The sequence below is a fragment of the Amphiura filiformis genome, chromosome 14 (genome assembly GCF_039555335.1).
Source record: "Amphiura filiformis chromosome 14, Afil_fr2py, whole genome shotgun sequence".
Lineage (NCBI taxonomy): Eukaryota > Metazoa > Echinodermata > Ophiuroidea > Amphilepidida > Amphiuridae > Amphiura > Amphiura filiformis.
Window position 1 is genome coordinate 5,860,276 of NC_092641.1, and position 20,128 is coordinate 5,880,403.

Sequence of the window (20,128 nt, forward strand, 5' to 3'; positions counted from 1 at the left end):
AGGGCGACAGGCATGTTATCCAGACAGAGAATGTCTTGATGCGCTAGGCATGTCAAATTGCTGAGTGAATGTGTATAAATCCCCTTTCTGTATAGGTAATAAGCTAGTTTATTTCGTGTTCCAGTTTGTTATAACAAAAAAAAAGTATTATATTAAATATAGTAAGTGTATAAACTTTGAAATTGACGTGAATTTGAAGTGCAGAGCTCCAAATCTAGCTAAATCGTGTAGTGTGATATTATGCTGTGTGACCCCTCTGCGTGGTAGAATTATATTCATAAAACATTGAATTTAACATATAATATGGGCAGCCAACCACGATTTATCAGCATTTAAAAGATATATTAATTAACAAAGATAAATAATCAATAGTACAAATGACAATTTAACTAGTAAACAAGTCTGAAATCTTAAAATGTTGCCACGTGATTTCCCGAACACATGATATATCAACATGTGACCATTATTCAGATTTACCGAAGTATTTGGAGTATGGTGCACGGCTTGCAGGCAACTGTGTATTTCTTTACCTCCGTATAAAATCAACAATTCATGCTGGGACCCAAGTAACATTCTGTCTGCCTAGTGCAGATTGTTAATTTATTTTTGCTTGAGAGCATATAGAAATACATAAAGACGAATAAGGCGCCATGATGGAAAGCTATGGAAGGTCAGGTCGGGTATCAAAGGTTATTTTAACTTCAAATACTACTTGTGTTTCACACCTTGCCTCTGTCACGTATTTCCTTCATATTATTGACCTCAAGTCCTAATTTTGACTTTGCTATTGCAAAATGTCATTTCATATCAAATTAGTAGACTTTCTTTGAAAAAACATATCACTGGTGCCTGATGGGAATATCCGTCCGCCATTTCATTTAACTGGATCGTTTTCGCCTGGTTTGTGCCCAGATGTATTGGGGGCGCGCTATACTCTCATTGAACAGGCAAAGTTCGCAAAACTAACAACGTTGTTATTTGCCAATATCAATTAACATGATCCAAGGGGTCGAACATGAATTATTCATAACGGATCGATAACTGGCCTCACTTTCTAGCTAGTAAACCAGCGGAATTTTTCATAGGTTTTGCGTTGCTATAATAGAACAACCGTGAATTTAGTGTCACCCCCTTGGTATGACTTCAGGGATAGACCCTTTGTGCGACTTTTTATTATGCAGAATCTTTTCTGCATGTGCCCGTGGCATGTGCCAATATTGCGTAACGTTAGAGGTTAATATATTTCTTTGACATCGAGTAGGCTGTGTGGTTCTGTGGCCGAGCGGTCTAAGGCGTTGTGATTTCTTCGTTGCTGGTCTATGCGTCAGTTGTTCGAAACTGTGCGTCTATCATTTCTCTTATGCTGCTTTATTTTTCCAGCGTAGGGCTTAGAAAAACAAAAAAAACTAATTTATTATTAATTAATTAATTAATTAATTAATTAATTAATTAATTAATTAATTAATTAATTAATTAATTAATTAATTAATTAATTAATTAATTTATTTATTTATTTATTTATTTATTTATTTATTTATTTATTTATTTATTTATTTATTTATTTATTTATTTAAGGAAGGAAGGAAGGAAAGAAGGAAGTAATGAACAAACGAACGAAGTTGGAATGTATAACTATGTGAATTAGTGATTGAGAAGAGTGGGTGAATTGATTTACGGATCACCTGATATATTAATTTGTGAGATATATGATTACTGAATTAATCTGTCATTATAATAGAATATAGCAGTGGTCAAATATTATTATAATAATTAGCTAACATTATTCAAGTGGAACAAATGCACGCGAAACAGATGCGCTTGATTGCATGGACCATACCCCCTCGTCGAGTGGTGAGATTTATGATATGCCGCCCCATTCTATATGCAAAAAAGATAGTGTTTAAAAATGAATCATAGTGATCGATCAATCGATTTTATGATATTGCTCATGATAATATTAATCGATTTACTTGGTCATCATAAGGAGATTAATTTGAGAGAAGCGGAAACTTAGTGAGTGAGTGAAATTAGTTACTCAGCAAACACAAAACGTTTTCAACATCATTCGCTAAAGGTTATAAAAGGTTGCCAGAAAACGTTAATTGTCGGGTTATATAAAGAATATATAAAGGGTATAAAAACATTTTCATAACATTCGAAAACATTTTTTGATAACTTTCTTACTCCCTTAGATGTTGACAAAATGTTTGGCAAAAATGTTTGCAGAAAATATTTTTCAATAACATTTTGAAGACATTTAAAAATATTTTTGAAGTGTGTTTTCACACAAAACGTTTCAAAACGTTTTCATGACCTTTATAATACCCGACATTTAATGTTATTAAAACGGTTTTACCAAAACCAAAAACCCAAAATATAACCTGCCGTATCCATTTCATATTGAAGTATATCAATTGTTGACGTCTTTGTTAGTTAATAAGATTAGTAATTCCAGGGGATTAACTTTAATTCGAACAAGTAAGTGGTCGAACAATCGGAACTAACCCATATTAATTGTATTATACATGTACCACTATACTTTTAGACTTCAGGAGCATTACATATCCTGATTATACTAATATGATATTTACTCCGCACGATGTACTCGTGCGATAAACTCTTTTCATGTTCATTCACCTGTATAGGTGACATGGGAGAACATTTAGCATAACTAAGCAACAAGCTCTGAGATCCAGCATAGAAGCCACAAAGAGTGAAATTGTCTGATTTACATAACAAAGCATAATTTTTAGAGCCAACGCCCTTTATACATGTATCAATTCTCTATCATGCATGCTACATTAGGCACTTAACCTAAGATAAGAATACTATCGACATTTCCCTTAAAGTCAAAGTGATATAATTTACATTTTGGATGTCTGTTGTGTAGACCTACTCTTCTCTTCTGTTGAGGCGTAGTTCCTGCTAAATAACTGCAAAAACGCCTGACGATACCTTGGATTGGTCACGCTGTAGATGAGCGGATTGGTAGTCGCATTTGCTACTAGTAAGCCACGGACAAGCCACAACAAGGTCCGCAGCTGAGTGCCTGTCATTTTAATTCCAATTCGAGAGTCGCTGAGATGCAATACAGCAACATTGATTCGAACGAAGAAATACGGTGTCCAACACAGAAAAAATACTACGTTTGTGACAATAAGCAACCTTGCGACGTGATTACGCGATTTCATAGCTTCGCCGGAGATTCTTTCGTGTAACTTCTTGATAATTCGACTAAACATGATGGTATTGAAGATAAGTGCAATAACGAACGGTAATGCCTGAACTATGGGAGAGAATGCAGTGAAGAAGGGATGAATAGTGGCGCAGCTTAGACTTAACTTAGAGTTCATATCCGCAAAACTATCACTATTTGGCCACAAGACACATACCTTTATTAGCTTGCTGAATCTAGGTACAACGAGTCCAGAGTAGAGGACACCCAGTACCCAGGACATTATGATAAGTTTCAAAGTTCGTTCTTTGTTAGCGACGAGGCGGTGTTGAACAGGTCTACAGATACATAGGTATCTTTCTGTTGTCACGTTGAGGAGTAAGCAAAGCGATGTAAAGAGGGTGACATAGATGATTGATGCTTTCATGATGCAACCAAAATTAGTTGAGTGGGACTCCGTGTTTAATGGCGCATTTCGTATATAATCGCCAAGAACGTCATTGGTCATTGTGATTACGAATACTGTATCACATATTGCTAGATTGGCGAGATACGCGTTAGTCAATGTACGCATTGAAGGTATCTTAGCTACCACTGCTAAAAAGGCTAGATTACCGAACACTCCGACCGTTAACAGAATGGGATAAAACACCGTTATTATGTAACGGTCTGTAGTGGAATAGAAATACTTCTCAATGACCTCTTCCTCGGAGAGGGTACTCTCATTCCTGAAACTTCCTTCCTTGCATAGAGCATCGACAGATGAATTACTCTGTGATTCCATTGTATCAGCGAAAGTTACGCCTCTCTAGATTAGACAAAATGATGAGTACCACTGAGCTAATGTAACCTTAACGTTAAATGCTCTCAACAAATGAAAAGTAATTGCCAATCCCTAAAAAGAACGATTGTCTATTTGGTAGCAAAAGCAATACATTCAATATTTGAGTTGAAACACGCGTTTGTCAATATCATCTAACACAAAGAAACGAGTTTGTGTATAAAGATGCAACTGTTAAACAAAGTTTTCAATCTGTGCTGTCAAACATGTGTATCCGTAATAGTCAGTGGTGAGGACAGTGACTAATGAGCTCGATCAGCTTATTCTGGAATGTGTTATGTGAATCTCGAATAATATCATGGTTTCTCGTTCGTAATCCGTGTATATAGCAAGGAATATCAAATCTGGAACTGACAATTTGTAATTAACATGTGTCCCATTGTTATTCAAAAAGCGTATACTGTTATTAAAACTTTCCCAGAGGGCGTTAATATAGACAGAGCTAGGACGGCGCTTGACTTACAAGTATGATGACAACTCGTTTTAATATTATTCTATGTTGGGTTGAATGCGCAGTAAAATAATCGCCTATCCAAAGGATATATGAATTCGTTACAAAATGTTGGCGTGTATGCAAAAGGGAAAGTCTGGAGTTGGCTCCCGTAATATGCAGTATCTACATATATTGACTATTGGAGCTAAATTTGATTTTCATATCTTAAGCTTACCTCCATGGCCTCACTGTGTATTGTCAATGGCTGGAATGCGAAAATATTTAATAGCTTTGTCAAATTTTAATATATTAAAAGAAAGATCCAGAGTTGCTTGTGTGTCTGTAATAGCTTTAGATTGTTGTTATGCATATAAAAATGGACGCAGGACTCTGGAAGTGGCATATTGTTTTCGGAAATATTTTGATCTGTTTTTCAGTCCGAAATGTGCGATACCGTGGTGATGGGTTTTGGCAACGAAATTGCAAATTTGACCGCAAGTTTCGCTCCTTCTGTTAATATTTGTACAGAGATGTTTAAAAGATTTATGTAAGTAATTGTTTCGGGAACAAAACAAGGTATTACGTACCTTCTGACATGGAATATATGGGGATTTGTGTTTTTGTGGCAACGGTCAAGGAAATATTGTGAACGCGCTATCGACCATAGGATTTCCCTAAAATTGATAGATTTCTTTAAAAACAACTTTTGTTCGCTTCTTTATCTATTTATTACATACTCAAAAGGGTTACCGAAGCAACATCGAATTCAGAAAACTGTGCGTGGTATTGGATAAAGACACAATATACAAACAGACATAATTAATATTACATCAATAATAATAACAAAATAAACACCTCAATTTTACTTAAATATTGGAGATGTTGAGAGCATTTGGTCATTTTTGTGAGAGGTCTTTCCAACTATTGTAAGAGACAAAAACTTAATTTATTTGTGTTAATTCTGGTCCTTATAACTCTGTAGGCCTACTTACGAGGTAGCTGGATGTTACTCCCTTGGATGGTGTTGTTTGACTTTGGACGAATAGTCTGGTGTTGGAATTGCAAGCGATTCATATTGCATCTTAAAGATCTTTCAATGAAAATTTTATTTGTCTATTGTACTGGTCGTAAAAAAGTAGCAGATATGTGGCAGTAATTCACTACATGATATCGGCATTAGATGCGTTGGTATGCTACCTAATATTCATACGCGTAGATCCGGGGGATCCGGGAGGCGTAAATACCCCAATATTTTGCCAGGAGGGGATGGTCCATACAATCACCCCCCCCCAATGTTGACGCCTGTATGTGGGTTTCTGACCAAATTAACCTCATATTTGGCCATTTTAGACACAAAAACCAAAAAAATGTTCGCGCTTTCGCACAATATTTCATCAGTTTAGATTCAAACTTGCAAAATTCGCATTTGTACCATAAACTTATTCTGTCGCCAAAAGGTGCCGCATTCACTATATTTCAAGACATTGTTTCTCAACCCCATCCCCCCACCATGTCAAAAAGAAATCGACGCCACTGCTAATATTAGTTGCAGATATGGAGCAATGATCAACTACCTGATATCTACAGCATGACAATGAACAACCTCCTGATATCAGCATTAGATATAAAAGGCATTGATTAACTACCTGATCAGCCCCCGGGTACACTCATAGAAATGACTTGTTCGCCTTGTTGGCGCAATTCAAAAGGAGTAAGTTTGGACAACTCAAAAATAGTGTAAAAGTTGCCAAAGCAAAATTCATTTTAGTTATCCGAACTTAAAAAATGCTGAAAAAGCTCAAAAAGTTTCGTCAACTAATCAACTTTGTTGGCATTACTTAAAAAGTTGATGTAAGTCGTTGCGTCAACTTTTTAAGTAATGCCAACTTCTGAATTCAAGTTCAGGGAACTTAAACAAGGTTCAAAGAACCAATTAATTGTAACTCAACATGTAAGTTGATGTAACTCATTCATATTAAGTTACTGGTACTTATTGTTTTGAGTTATTCCAATTTGGCACTTTGTTACTTAATTCACGTAATTGGATCATTTTCTGCACAATTAGCAGTATTCAAATATTTATTTTTGTAATCAGTGCAAAATTTTGTATACTAAAGCACACCTCTAGAAAATTATGCTAACCTAGGCTAGTTTTATTTTCTGAGTTGTAACAACTCAATAAAGTAAGTGCAAATGAGTGCGACCAACATAATGATATCGAGTCAGCGTTACTCAAAATTGTACGCGTTGGCATTACTCGGAAAGTTGACGCAACGACTTACATCAACTTACTGAGTAATGCCAACGAACAATTTCTATGAGTGTATCAGCCAACCAATGTGAGTAGTCGTGCAAGAGTATCCTCTCTTCCTCCTGAGGACAGCATCAGATGATGGTGGATGCGATATCGCCATTTTTGACGTCGCCATTGGATTAACACATGAAATCTGCACAAACAATTCTAAATTTGTTATGTGGTGTCAAAGAAAAATTATGTTATTCTAAAACCGTTGGGGTTCGACAAAGTACCCCACTCTAAGAATGTTGTTTTTCAATTTGTAACTGCTAACCGTCTATTTTGAATGGGGCTGTCAGCCTTGTATCTTCGTCAGCCTCGTACGTCACGTCTTGCGTGACCTATACGTCCTGGACAGCATGTCATGTATATTGACGCCCTCTGTTGTTCAACGTTAAATTAAGTTCGGGCATTGCTTTCTGCACTAAATCCTTCCGCATTTGGTGTAACCCTTCATAGTTCCGGTAAAAATAGCGCCTATGTGAAATATATCGGCGTCCCGAGGGAACCAAATTTGAGTGACTCTTGGTTGTTTTGATAAAAACGATAGAATAGGAGCTCAACATTACAAATCTGTTCAGAAAATGTTCCGAATCGAATGTACATGGCACACCGACATCGCCCGGTTAATAATTACATTACACAATACACGGGATCGATACACGTAAATGTGTTATGCACGATTGATATTCAGACGATAAATCTTTGGATACCGGGGTGGAAAATGATGAATATCTCCCGTAAATGATTTCGTATAAAGAAACCAGATGTGGTTCCTTGCACTTGAATATATATTTTGAACAGATATGATAGTCGTTAGTTTGCGCTTTGCGAGAGTAGCTTGCGTCTTGAGCTGAAAAAGTGACCAAAATTCAAGATTTTAAATAGCGCAGCGTAGACCCTCGTGGAGGTAGTCTCGGGCCAGACTGTATGTGGCTCTCACGAACATACAGGATCGACGAGTGTCAGACCGACTGACCCAAACTGGCTGTGTAGGAGACTATCGTAGAGGCAGTATATAAGCAGATGACAATGGCGAATGTATGCTCGCTGACCGTACAGAGGTCAGTCACAGACTAATGTCATTAGCCTTAGTCGGATGTCCTTCAGCCCACTGGCCATGCGTGGCTGTGGATTCAACCTACCATGGCATTTTCTGCCATGAAGATATCGGGGCGATGACACTGTGCATGGGCAATAGGCCCTCGATCGGAACAATATCATGGCCGGAACTGTATTATCTTGTATTTTCCCATGTATTTCAATGGGACGATTATTTAGTGGTGTGCGCCCTTCAAATAAAAGTGACGGCCTGTCGATAACTTAAGGTTATGCATTGCTTTCTTGCCCTGTGTGGCGATTATATATATATTAGAACTCCATTATCTGCAAGTCCTCACTATGGAAGTTTCCGGTATCAGCCATGCCGGGCTTGTAGCCTTGATGTTTGTTTAGTGCTGGGGACACAGTATCAACAAAAAACATCAAGGCCGCAAACTCGGCAGTGCTAAGGCCGGAAACTGCCATAATCGCCCCGCAGGGTAAGAAAGCATGGCGTAACCTTAAGTTATCGCCAGCCCGCCCGTTGGGGGGGGGGGTTCTTTGTCCTTTTTTTTCGTGGTTTCTTTTTACCTCTTAATTTCCCTCGTTCTTCAGGCCCTGGCCTATATCTCGGGCTAATTTATAGTTTAAGCTTGATCGCTGTTTTGAGTATAAGACAAAAATATTTTATTCTCTAATTGGTGAACTCTCTGATATTATCTGTAGGTATAGGTAATTGATGAACTATCTGATATCATCAGTAGGGTAATTGATAAATTACAAAACAAATCAAATATTTGATTTCAACGCACCTTTTGTCATTCAACAGTGCTCACTGGTCAGGAACTGAACTAATTACGTAACCAAATCGAATATTTGAAACCACCCAATGCTATTCATCAGTGTAGGCCTACACTGGTCATTTTGTCAATTTCGAATCCCAGCAAGTCTTTTGAAGGCAATGACAAAAAGGTAAAGTATAAAGAGACGTATTTCACACAATTACGAATTGCTACAAGACTACCGCTTAATTTTATTGTCAAGTTCAGGTGGACCTTTACTAATTTTACACTTCTGACGTATTCATTTCAATTTCACAGGTGCGAACTCTTATCAGCACAGTTTTGACCTAAGATTCATATTCAATGATATGGGCAGTAACGTTTTCGACATCATTCACAAAAGGTTATAAAAGGTTGTCAGAAATCGTTTAAATGTCGGGTTATATAAAGGGTATATTAAGGGTATAAAACGTTTTCATATTAAAAAACATTGTTGATAATCTACTGCCCAGCAAACACAAAATGTTTCACAGAAAACGTTTAAATGTCGGGTTATATAAAGGGTATAAAATGTTTTAATAACATTCCAAAAACATTTTTGAAAACTTGATACAAAACATTCTAAATAGAATGGTTTTTTTTTTGCACAGAAGGTCATGTTCAAACCCACGCCATCGTAATCTTCTGGCCATTGGAATTCAAAAACTGGTATACGTTGACATATCTGTGACTTATGGATTTATGTGAAAAACATTGTAACGTCATAGGTCTAATTTTGGTCCCGCAAAATGAATTATGTTCTGATTTTGTTGAATATGGTCACAAGTTATTTGTCTTGTTGCAAGAAATTAAAAAAAGAATAGGTTAAACCCTCTAGGGTATATCCAGATAACATAGTAATGTTTTAGTCAAGGTGTGTGCTATTTGTGCTGCTAAACATATAGAGTAAACTATCCGTTTCTTATATCTCATTGCAAGACAACAATTTGAGAGCATTTTCAAAAAATCGGAGCAATTTTCAATTTTACAATGGTATATACCTCTAACTCCATAATTGTAGATAGGTCAAACTACACTTGTTTCTAAATCAATATGACAAGAGGAACATTGGTGTTTTTTCTTCAACCAAGTGACTCTTATGTAAGCAACCTTTCCCCACCAAGGGTGCTGTTGAAATTGCTCCATTAGCATATCATGAATATTGCATGATAGTTACAGAAATCTATGGACTACAAGATCACGGAATGCACCTAAAATACAATCCACAACATGCTCATCTATCAGGGGCACAGTTCTTTAACCCCAATACATTTGTACATTCATTGAATGACCTTTAATTTGAGTACAAAAACTCATACTCTGCAACTTGGGGTCAAATTTTACACTATGAGTGTTTAATTGAGGTTATTTGAACTATGTCATTGAGATGACGCCATTGTGGTCCATAGTGAATCATGATGACCTGGTGGTAAGTATTCGATCTAGTAGCCAGTACTAATGAGGTAGTCGCCCAATTTTTCAATCACAGTTGCGGCTTGCTCTGGAACTATGGGATCTTCGTAGACACCGATGAGAAGAGCTGTAGGTTGATAAGCAAAAATAAAATCGTGAAAAAGCCAAGAAAAAGCAATTATTATTGCAACACTTTAGGCCTATACCATAGGCAATGTACGCCCTATAATCCCCTTCTAGTACTATTGTGGCCCAATGGTCTATTTCCGGGGGCTATCCAAATTGAAATCTATACACCCTGTATGGAAGGTATGACCTCAATCTCCCACACATGGGGGTGTGGATTTCCAATGGAGTCATTCGATCGAATGGTATGGTTTTAGATTTGATCACATATGGTTTCCTATTATCCTGCCTAACCTCTTGACTGACGTCATTACAAATACCTTTGTCTGTACCCTTTGAAACTTGAATCTTGAAACGCAGATTATCAGGTTTGAAGTTACCTTGATCAAAGTATACAGCGTTATTAAAAGGTGCCCCGTAAATTTTATTTTCAGGATGTGACCAAACGACCTCCAACAATTTCAGCATGACTTTGACCCAAATTTCTGAACAATTGGTAAAACTTGATTTACTGTTACTTTTGGCCAGGCCAAGTTTGGTCAAAATCAGCTGAATCACTTTCAAGAAAAAGCATTTTAATAGCTTTTCAAAACCGAAATATTGACACAGTTGGGCATACCAATTAGAACTAACAGACTATTATTAAAATCCACCTGAACCATCATAATCTCGCCGCTGCTCCCTAACTCCCATTCTAAAGGCGGGTCTTAGGGAGCAGGACCTCGGTGTCCGCACTCAAATATTGACACATAAGTAGAGAAATGGTACAGATTCTAGATTAAGGAGATGCAACGGTTTGAAAAGGGTGTCATTTTCGCCCAATATGCATAATTTTTCACCGGAAGAAGAAAACTCCCAAGACTTTCGTTTTGATACATCATTGGCCTTTTAACTCAGTCAAGAACACAAAACCCATGAATACACCTCACCTATACATGCCGATTATTGGCTTCCTTGACTAATTTCCTCTATCAACATATAATACGCTAGTACAGTGTTTGGTTTACTGTTATATGGCTCCTGCCAGCCCACCCGTCTTAACTCGACTATTACCCGCCCCTGTAGTATCTTACCTTGATTAGTTTTAAATATGTGGACACCCCATGTGCCTTTCTTTGCCCGAATGACCTTGTCAGTACTACTGAAATACATGTACTTCACCTCGTTAACGGTGATGCCGTTTTGTTGCATTGCGTCAGTGTTCCCGAAATTAGAGAGGATAGTTTGTCCCTCCTGCAGGCTTACCTGCAAGACAATCGTAAATAAGTACAACTTAAAAAGGTTCTACAGCTACCCCAGTTTGTAAAGTTTTTAAAAATAGTTCTGCAAAGAGCTAATCGAAGTTCTGGAGAGACTATAAAGAACGATATTAGACCAGAAAAAGTTGCTACAAAGGCCAGATATTCAAATATGATGAGAGTTTTACACACAGTACAGCCAAGAACTTTTTTAAAGTGCAGAAGTTAGACACCATTGGTAACTCAGCCCCAAACGTAAGTTTATATGGCGTACACTCTCCACATGACAAAAAACGAATAATGACAAGTTGATCCCTGAAGCCTCTTCCTGCTCTGAAACAGGCCTGTTCGTCTGCTATCTCAGTCTGCTTCTTTCCCACCTCTTCAATGAGGATTCCATGGACTCACTATGGACCGTAATGGCCTCATCCCGGGCCTCATCCTAATGGCATACCGTAGAATTCCGTCTAGAAGCATGTATGCCTCTAAACGAGGGTTTTTTAACGAAAGATATGAAAGGCCAATACCCTTCTCAAAAACATTGCAATAGATTGGTCTTACAAATATACATGTTTGTACAGCCGCCTTTATCAGTAATATAGTTGTTCAAACTCCAAATAACGTTTTTGTTGAGAGTGTCTGCCTCTTGTCTCTTGTGTCAAAAAAACCTCGTTTAGAGGCATATATAATTCGGCAGAGTGACGAATCAAGAATTTTGAGCAAATTGAGTTTTTGTATGCTTATGATTATGTTTCAGGTTATCTTTTATTTCCATCAATAATTAAAGGTAAATCTTACTCACCGACGTAGTTATTGAAATTTTGAATTTTGACGAATCGCGCCTAAGTGCGATAAATGAATTCGGCAGAGAGACGAATCGTATACTTAACTGTACAAATCATGTTGATCTATAGTATTGTATAGCGTTAAACCACGAATTTTCTATACATGTCCTATACTAATATATATATTTGATATCAACGTATAGCTGTAGGTATCTTCTATCCAGTGATACCAAAATAAGTAAAAATATTCCGCACATTATATTGCTGTGGTTTAATCATGTGAGTGCGCGCCCCTGAAATGGGAAAATCCCGGAAAATCATAACGCAAAATATAGGTCAATATTGTTATTTTTGCTTTAAAATCCTCGAATTTTTGCTAAATATTACAGGGATGACTATTTATAACTTATATAGCAAGTTAAGTCTACATAGCCTAAAGGACAACCAGTAATTTCTACACGAAATCCCCAAATCAAGAACGCGTGCTATGGTTTACACGTAGTTGAATGCGTATTCGACCTCTATCTGCGCAGTGGTAGAGACATTTTGGATAAAGCATAAAGCCGAATAGCTGTTAAAACGCGTTTTGAGGGATATATCGCATATTTCAGAACATGCAAGTATTGCCAATAATTCGTGTACATTCACTTCTATAATATACATTTCAAATGAGTGCTCACGAATGTTCTAAATTTTTAGAAGGACCAATGGAATGGTACCAAGATTTTCAAACGCCGTTTACTCAGAACAGCAATTTAGCGTATTCGGCACTCTGCCGTGTTCATAACGATATGCTTGTAGACGGAATTTTACGGTAGTTCAATAACGTCAAGTAAATACTCATAGTGAGTATACTTGTAATTTGACCTCAAGTTGCAGAGTATGAGTTTTAATACCCAAATTTTCAAATGTCATTCAATGAATGTACAAATGTATCGGGGTTAAAGAACTATGCCTTGATAGATGAGCATGTTGTGGATACTAGTGACTGAGAGGAAAACAAATAAGTTGGATCCCCTTCACGTGCTTGGAGTTCAGAAGACATTGCGAGCCGATTTCCCCATCAGGGAATGCACTCACTAAAAATAGATGACGGGGATGTGCGGCCACATTGACCCCCATTTTTCAACTCCCTCTTACCCAATGACCCCGTTTATGTTTGACTGAACTTCCTCTCACCTAATGACCCCGTTTTTTGTTTCCTGTCATCGAAAGACCCCCTATACTCGGGGAGCTAGAACCACCTGCTTTGCACCCCACAGGACTGAACCAACCCAACTTTTTTAGGTTCCGGAGATGACCCTAAAACATAATCAGGATGATAAACTGTTTGTTTTTTTGCATCGAACTTAGCACAGGATCAAATTGTTAAAAACCATTTCAATGTATTCCTCTGGCCACAAGGACTCAAAAAATGTATAGTGTGACCTATCTAGGACGTACTGTTCTTGAGTTATAACCAAAAAGGTAAAAGGTCACGTTTTTGCCTCTATGGGGATCAAAAACAACAAAGTACTCCGATTTTGCCAAAAGAGGTGTCAAAATGTTCGTTTTGATAAAACAAATCAAATAAGGATAGGACTGCACCATCTTGGATGTTTCGTTAGGTAACACAGCAAACTATATATATAGGTCAAGTAGCCTGCCATTGAGGCCTACCGGTATTTCCGTTTTACCTCCCTTGGGGCCAGTTTATAATATTGGGAACATGCTGATTATGTTTTAGAGTCATCTCAGGAGCCTAAAAAGGTTGGTTTGGGTGGTCCTGTGGGGGTGCAAAGCAGGTGGTCCTAGCTCCCCAAGTACGTTAAAGAATTTTGGAAGCTTTTGGACACATTTCCGATAATCTCTCACCAAATGACCCCGTTTTTAAGTTAATTTTCTTCATATTTTATACACTCTTATTATACGAACCGCACTTGCATATGCGTTTGCAATGTGCCGACATATGGAAAGGTTTGTCTACAAAAACGATTCTCTTATAAACTATCTATGCATTTCTACCTCGCCTCAATATACCTGAACAAGCTAGCAGTGAATATTCTCAACACAGTCTTTCATTACACTACACGGTTGAGTGCATAGCACCATAGAGCTGTGTGAGGTTCTAGCTGGAAAATATGCCTCTGTGATTGGTTTTTCTCAAAGTGTTCCCTTCCAATTAGAAATTTGTTTATATCGAGCGAAAGCTAACACTTCCCCCTAAAACACTTTTTCCCTAGGTCAACAGATAACGCAATTCAATGTTTATAGCAAGACCTTTCCATGCAAAATTTTTACCCAAAATGTAGGTTTTAAAGGTAAACCCTTAAGTGTTCCTTACAATATTTTTCAAATTTTATGTCATTAAATGAAAGAGCACACTTATATTGTCCATATACTAGCGTCATTAGAATGAGCAACAGACCAATTCTCTTTAAATTGCAAATCTTGTGCCCGGGATCTTGTGCAAAAAAATTACTATCCATTATTTTCGCCTATTTTATCATACGGTTGTAAATTTAATGAACTTTGATTTTGCTGAAGAGCGCTTACAAATTGATTGTGCACCGGGAACGCCGATCAAGTTGCGTACCATCTCGTGACCCATACGTGACCCAATAACCAGGAAAAGCAGTCGAATCGGGAGGTCCGACGTTTCTAGCAAACACAAAACGTTTTTGCAGAAAATAGGTTATAAAACATTTTAATAACATTCAAATAACATTTTGAAAAGTTGATTCAAAATATTTTGCAAAAATGTTTGCCCAAAATATTTTACAATAACGTTTTAAAAACGTTTTCATGACCTTTATATAATCAACATTTAAATGTTATTAAAACATTTTGAATAAACATTATAAGAACATATTTGTGTTTGCTGGGTTACTCCCCATTGCAGAAAAATTATATATATATTTTTGGATTAGAAATACCCTGTAATCAGGTAATGCGGTACATGTACTCATGCAAGTGGTGTATGCGGTTCAGACACTGAGCCATTATTAGTCTTGAACTTTATATACTACATGTTGTATAGGTTAATTTCATTTCATTTCTCAGTGACTGATGAGCTATATAAATTTTATAATATTCTTTAAACACAATATGCATGAATTTCATTTCCTTTTTATAATAAAAAAAATAATAATACCACTAAATTCTTCAAATCAATAATAATTATTCCAACACATACAATTTCAACATATCTGTATAATGTTAAGGGGGTACTACACCCTTGTGGTAAATTTGTTACTATTTTTGCATTTTTCTCAAAAAATAATAACACACTGGTAACAAAAGTTATGTATATTATTGGGGCAAGGAATCCAATTACTACACTGAAGTTTCAGTGACTCAAGACAAGCGGTTCAGTATATATGACAAGAAATGAGGTACATTCTAGTGGTACCTCTTTTCTTATCATAAATAACAAACCACTTGTCTTGGGTCACTGAAATTCCAATGTACTAATTGGATTCCTTGCCCCTATAATATACTAGTACATAGCCTTTATTACCACTGTGTTATTAGTTTTTGAGAAAAAGGCAAAAATAGACATAAATTTATCGAGGGGTGTACCCCTTAACAACAATATAGTATAGATGAAGTTGAATTTTAATGAGTTAATATAAATGCTGGTAGTAATTAAGTTGCGACTTTTTCCATACAAGTATACTTATTGCAGTAAAATTGGTAATCAATTGCATCACATATTTAATGTTGAAAATAATATAATATTTAGTGAGTTAATATTAAATGCTGGTAGTAAGTTGCTACGTATTTCGTGCAAGTATACTTATTGTAGTAAAACTATTATTTGGATAAACCTCGGAAAACTACATTGCATGCGTAACAAGTTATTCGCTACATAGGGAGGGTTTCTGTCAATTTTTAAAGCGAAATATTAAAGACCCATTCAGTGATCCTAGCGCAAATGTAACAAAAATTAAAATTGTTTTTAAATTGCTTAAAAGTGAAGGATAAGTCACTCAAATTGTCCATTTGGTATTTTTGAAATGTAGCTAATTTATATACCGACAGTATGTAAATTACAGATTACATGTACATGCTTTATTTTGTGTTAATCACACGGCTTTCAGCTGAGCCACTCGCAGGCTATGTTTGCACATCTTTAACAATGACAAAGGTACCAAAATCTAAATGTTGATGATTTTTACGATCGTCCCGATGAGCAAATCACGGAATTGGCCTGTGTAAGTGAATAAAACAAACAAAATACCACCCACTGATAGCTATTTGGGCCTTTTAACGTGCAGTTCTATATGTGCACTTATTCTGTTGTCCGACACAAGTCACAGTACATTTGGGCTGAATCGTAGCGAAGCTGTTATATAAATACATTCGGCCACTTGAATTAAGGGGTTCGAGCATTACGCCACATGTGCGCAATTATCCCAAAAGGAGATTATAATTGTAGACAGAATGATAAAGACAAGTTTGCGTTCGACGTCAGGGCAAAGGAGCGACGTGATTGGTTGCTGACCTGCGCAGTACAGCATTTTTGGTCTGTTTGTCAGGACGTCATACGCAAACTAGTTTTTATTTTTAATTCTGTCTTCAATAATAGTTGGTCTTCGTCTTCGTCTGGTTTGAAAGATTCTACAGTCTGTCAAGTGAAACAGGGTGGATAAACTGTTCCTGAAGAAAAAAGATAATAAACGTAATATCGGTTTGAGTGTAATCATTGCCAAAGTGTCGTCAAGTCTGCAGTGGATTTTGTCATGTTTGGAGTTGGAGATTATACAGCTTGTATATAGGTGAAACTATAATTGAAGACCGAATTAAAAAGATTTGTTTGCGTCTGACGTCAGTGCAAAGGCGCGACGTGATTGCTCGTTAACCTGCGCAGTACGGTATTTTTGGCCTGGTTGAGAGAATGTCAGATGCAAACTAGTCTTTTTTTTTTATCTCTCTGTTAATTAATAAACAACCGCTGGCCAAGCGCATAAAAGCGAAAATTAAATAAGGGCTGATGTTGTAGAGCAGGGCTGGATTTACCATTGGACCAGGTGTATCCGGGTCCAAGGCCACCAAAATTTGGGGGCCCTAAATTGCCCTATGCATCTTTCTTTTAACCCCAATAACAGCATGTTTTTGGCTAAAATAGGGCAAAATTGTAACATTTTCCGCGCTTCGCGCGCATTCAAATAGCAAAATTCATGTTGATCTGAGGCTAAAATAGTCTGAAATTGAAATTTTTCGCATGATTTGCGCCAAAATGTCCTAGTAACATCGGAACAAAATATAGTATACGTAAACCAAAACTTGGCCCCTGACTTGAGCGCATGGCCTTTCCTCGTCACGTGAGTCGGGCCTCCAAATTTTGGCCTAGCCCAGGGCTCCCACAGAGGATGATTTAAGGAAGCCCCATCATGCATGCACTGTAAAAGTGTTATCACTAGAGTTTCAACTGCCACTTTACTTTTCAAATCCCATTGAACTCTGTGCAAAAGATGTTGTTTTAGAATTGTGTGTCATTATTACTTGGTCGATTTCAGATCTAAAGTGATGTATGCATGCAGGATAATTCACACCTTCTGTAGATAACATAAAATGTGAAATCGACCAACTTTTTGAAGGTGTTTTTATTGTAAATATGTTTGTCCAAATTCAAATTTAACCATGCACGTGTGTATGCAGTGGGCGGGCAGTGGTGTCATGTTCACTCACACAGCTGTGCTCACCGCAAGACTTGCTGGGAAGTGCTTAAATCATCCTCTGGGGCTCCCATATGGTAAATCCCGCCCTGGTTAAGGGCCCGTACTGCTCGAGTCCTAGACTGGCCCCCAGTCTCGGTTCGGTTCCATCTCTGGATAATGTAACAATAAATAATTACGTAATGCCTTATGAAAAAAAATGCTAACTCCCCCCCCTTATTTTCTTCAATGCCAAAAACCCATTCCTCTTCATCCACAAATCGATGCCACTAATTACACCCACCACAGTCAACCATGCAGCAATATAGAAATATACTCGTATTATAAGTGAACGCGAAAGTCCATTGAGCGCTGATTCCGAGACTGGTCCAATCTGTTAGAGATCTCACTTCCAAATATTCGTTCAACGAAGCACGGTGATTCCGATGTCAATTACGAAAGCCCCGCCCCAGTTTCAATTCAAATATGGTAGCACAAAGCTATGCCGCGGGATGTGACGCAAGATCGGATGGGACACTTGTCAACAACTGAGAGGTATTGAGCTCAAGTGGCACGCGTCTGATAGACCCATGGTACGCGCAATAATAAAAGGCAACCACTCGACTCGGACTTAGGCCTATTGTCCATATTGCGTACATTATCGCGTGCGGTTTGCAAATGTTTGCACATTATTTAGCTAGGGAAGCCTTTTCAAATATCCCCGCGCTGCCAAGCTGCGTTGATTGGTCGGATACAATATCGTTGTTTAGTCGCTTACACAAACGTTAATGTAGTGAAAACATGGACGTGGTATATAGAAAGATTGCGTGACTCCAAATCCGTAAAAGTGAACTTCCAGCAGTTTGTGGGAGCTGGAAGTCAAATTGCCTACAGACTGGGAGGGTCCGTGTATTGGGTTGATTTTTAATGCTATGTAATCTACATTACCAGTCGTTCTCCACGGACCCGAGGGAGGGTCTACTCGAGTCCTTGTCCACGTCCCCTGATGCTCTTGCTACGCCCTTGGTTATATGAAGATCTGTGCCAGGGATCGTTACATGATTTATTGTATCTCCCTTGGACCCTCTAGATCATAGCGCTACTTACTGTGAAATCCTTACTTGAACCCCATGTACTTCCATCATGCCCAAGTATTGCAGCGTGGGTAACCATATTGGTGGCGATTAATTGATCTTCTACCATTGATTGCCAAGTACCGGCCGTGCCTACATGTACCACAGAGAATAAACAAATACTAAGCAGCAACCCACTAATATTCTTCATGTTTGATGGAAATCCCTGCATGGTAATCAGGTGAAAGATTTGGTGTTATCAACCTTGCTTCTTCTATACTATTTAGTATATGTAATCAACGTCGTTTCAACAGCTAACTAAACGTATGATTTCCCGCACCAGTTTTTATATCAAACCAGCCAAATGAGTCGCATATTATAGCACTTGTCATATATTTTAGACACGTCATTGGTTGCCTACCTTTTTTTGTTATCAACTACCGATATAGTCTCGGTACCAGCCAATTTGCGCTCCTTCATCACTAAATAAACCGCGTCTGCCGACAACCTCATAGTACGTCTTTTCTGATTGGCTGAACATCAACACCCTAAATACTGGCGTTACATTTTGCTGTCAATCAACGCTGGGCTTCAACGCATGCAGCGGTTGATGGACAGCTATGCGGTCCAGTGGCTGCTAAAGCTAGCGTACATTTTTCGTTTGCGATATCTACAAATAGTGGAGGGCATATGATGTTTTGTATCACTAACACAAGTCACGCCCTATAGCCAATTGAGTTTTATTTGTAATTTCATTAACAAATCAGCGATTGTCATTTCATGGGTTGTCGCCAGACTGTTTGTTTAGTGATGGAGGAACACAAACCAGCTGGGACCGAGACAAATACCAATACCGGTGACTACCGCCGCGGTGCGCCGTTTGATAGTTTTTACCTGTCTAACAACCATTCAATGACTTCGGGGGGAGGTTGGTAGTTGAGGTCGGAGAAAAGTTTTTGTGTCAGTTCCTGGGGAATTGACACCTTCTAATATAATACAGGTTAGTCTCCACGGCAGCCAGTTTGGTTACGCTCCCTCCACACAAACAGTCTGCCAAAGATGACGATCTGGTCCTTTTTGATTGGCTAACGGTTTTGACGACGTCATCATCCAGCTTGACATCAAACAAAGCTTTCAATTGGTCGATCGGCTAGACGGCTACTTTTAATTAAAATTATTCAATCAAGTTCCCGTATGTACAGATCTACGGCTACATACGTGTAGCCAATCAGATGGGCGTTATAAGT

General features: G+C 37.8%; 2 protein-coding genes across 2 annotated transcripts; both read right to left on the reverse strand.

The window, feature by feature from the left end:
* Positions 1-2,864: 2,864 nt before the first annotated feature.
* Positions 2,865-3,959, reverse strand: LOC140169140 (kappa-type opioid receptor-like). Its single transcript, XM_072192398.1, has one exon. The coding sequence runs from the start codon at positions 3,957-3,959 to the stop codon at positions 2,865-2,867; it is 1,095 nt and encodes a 364-aa protein (XP_072048499.1).
* A 5,804-nt stretch (positions 3,960-9,763) lies between these two features.
* Positions 9,764-19,211, reverse strand: LOC140169632 (profilin-like). The gene is made up of 3 exons (XM_072192913.1): positions 18,916-19,211; positions 11,220-11,391; positions 9,764-10,147 (listed from the first exon to the last, which is right to left on the reverse strand). Exons 1-3 carry the CDS (start codon positions 19,111-19,113, stop codon positions 10,050-10,052), a joined length of 468 nt encoding a protein of 155 aa, XP_072049014.1. The 5' UTR covers positions 19,114-19,211; the 3' UTR covers positions 9,764-10,049.
* Positions 19,212-20,128: the final 917 nt, after the last annotated feature.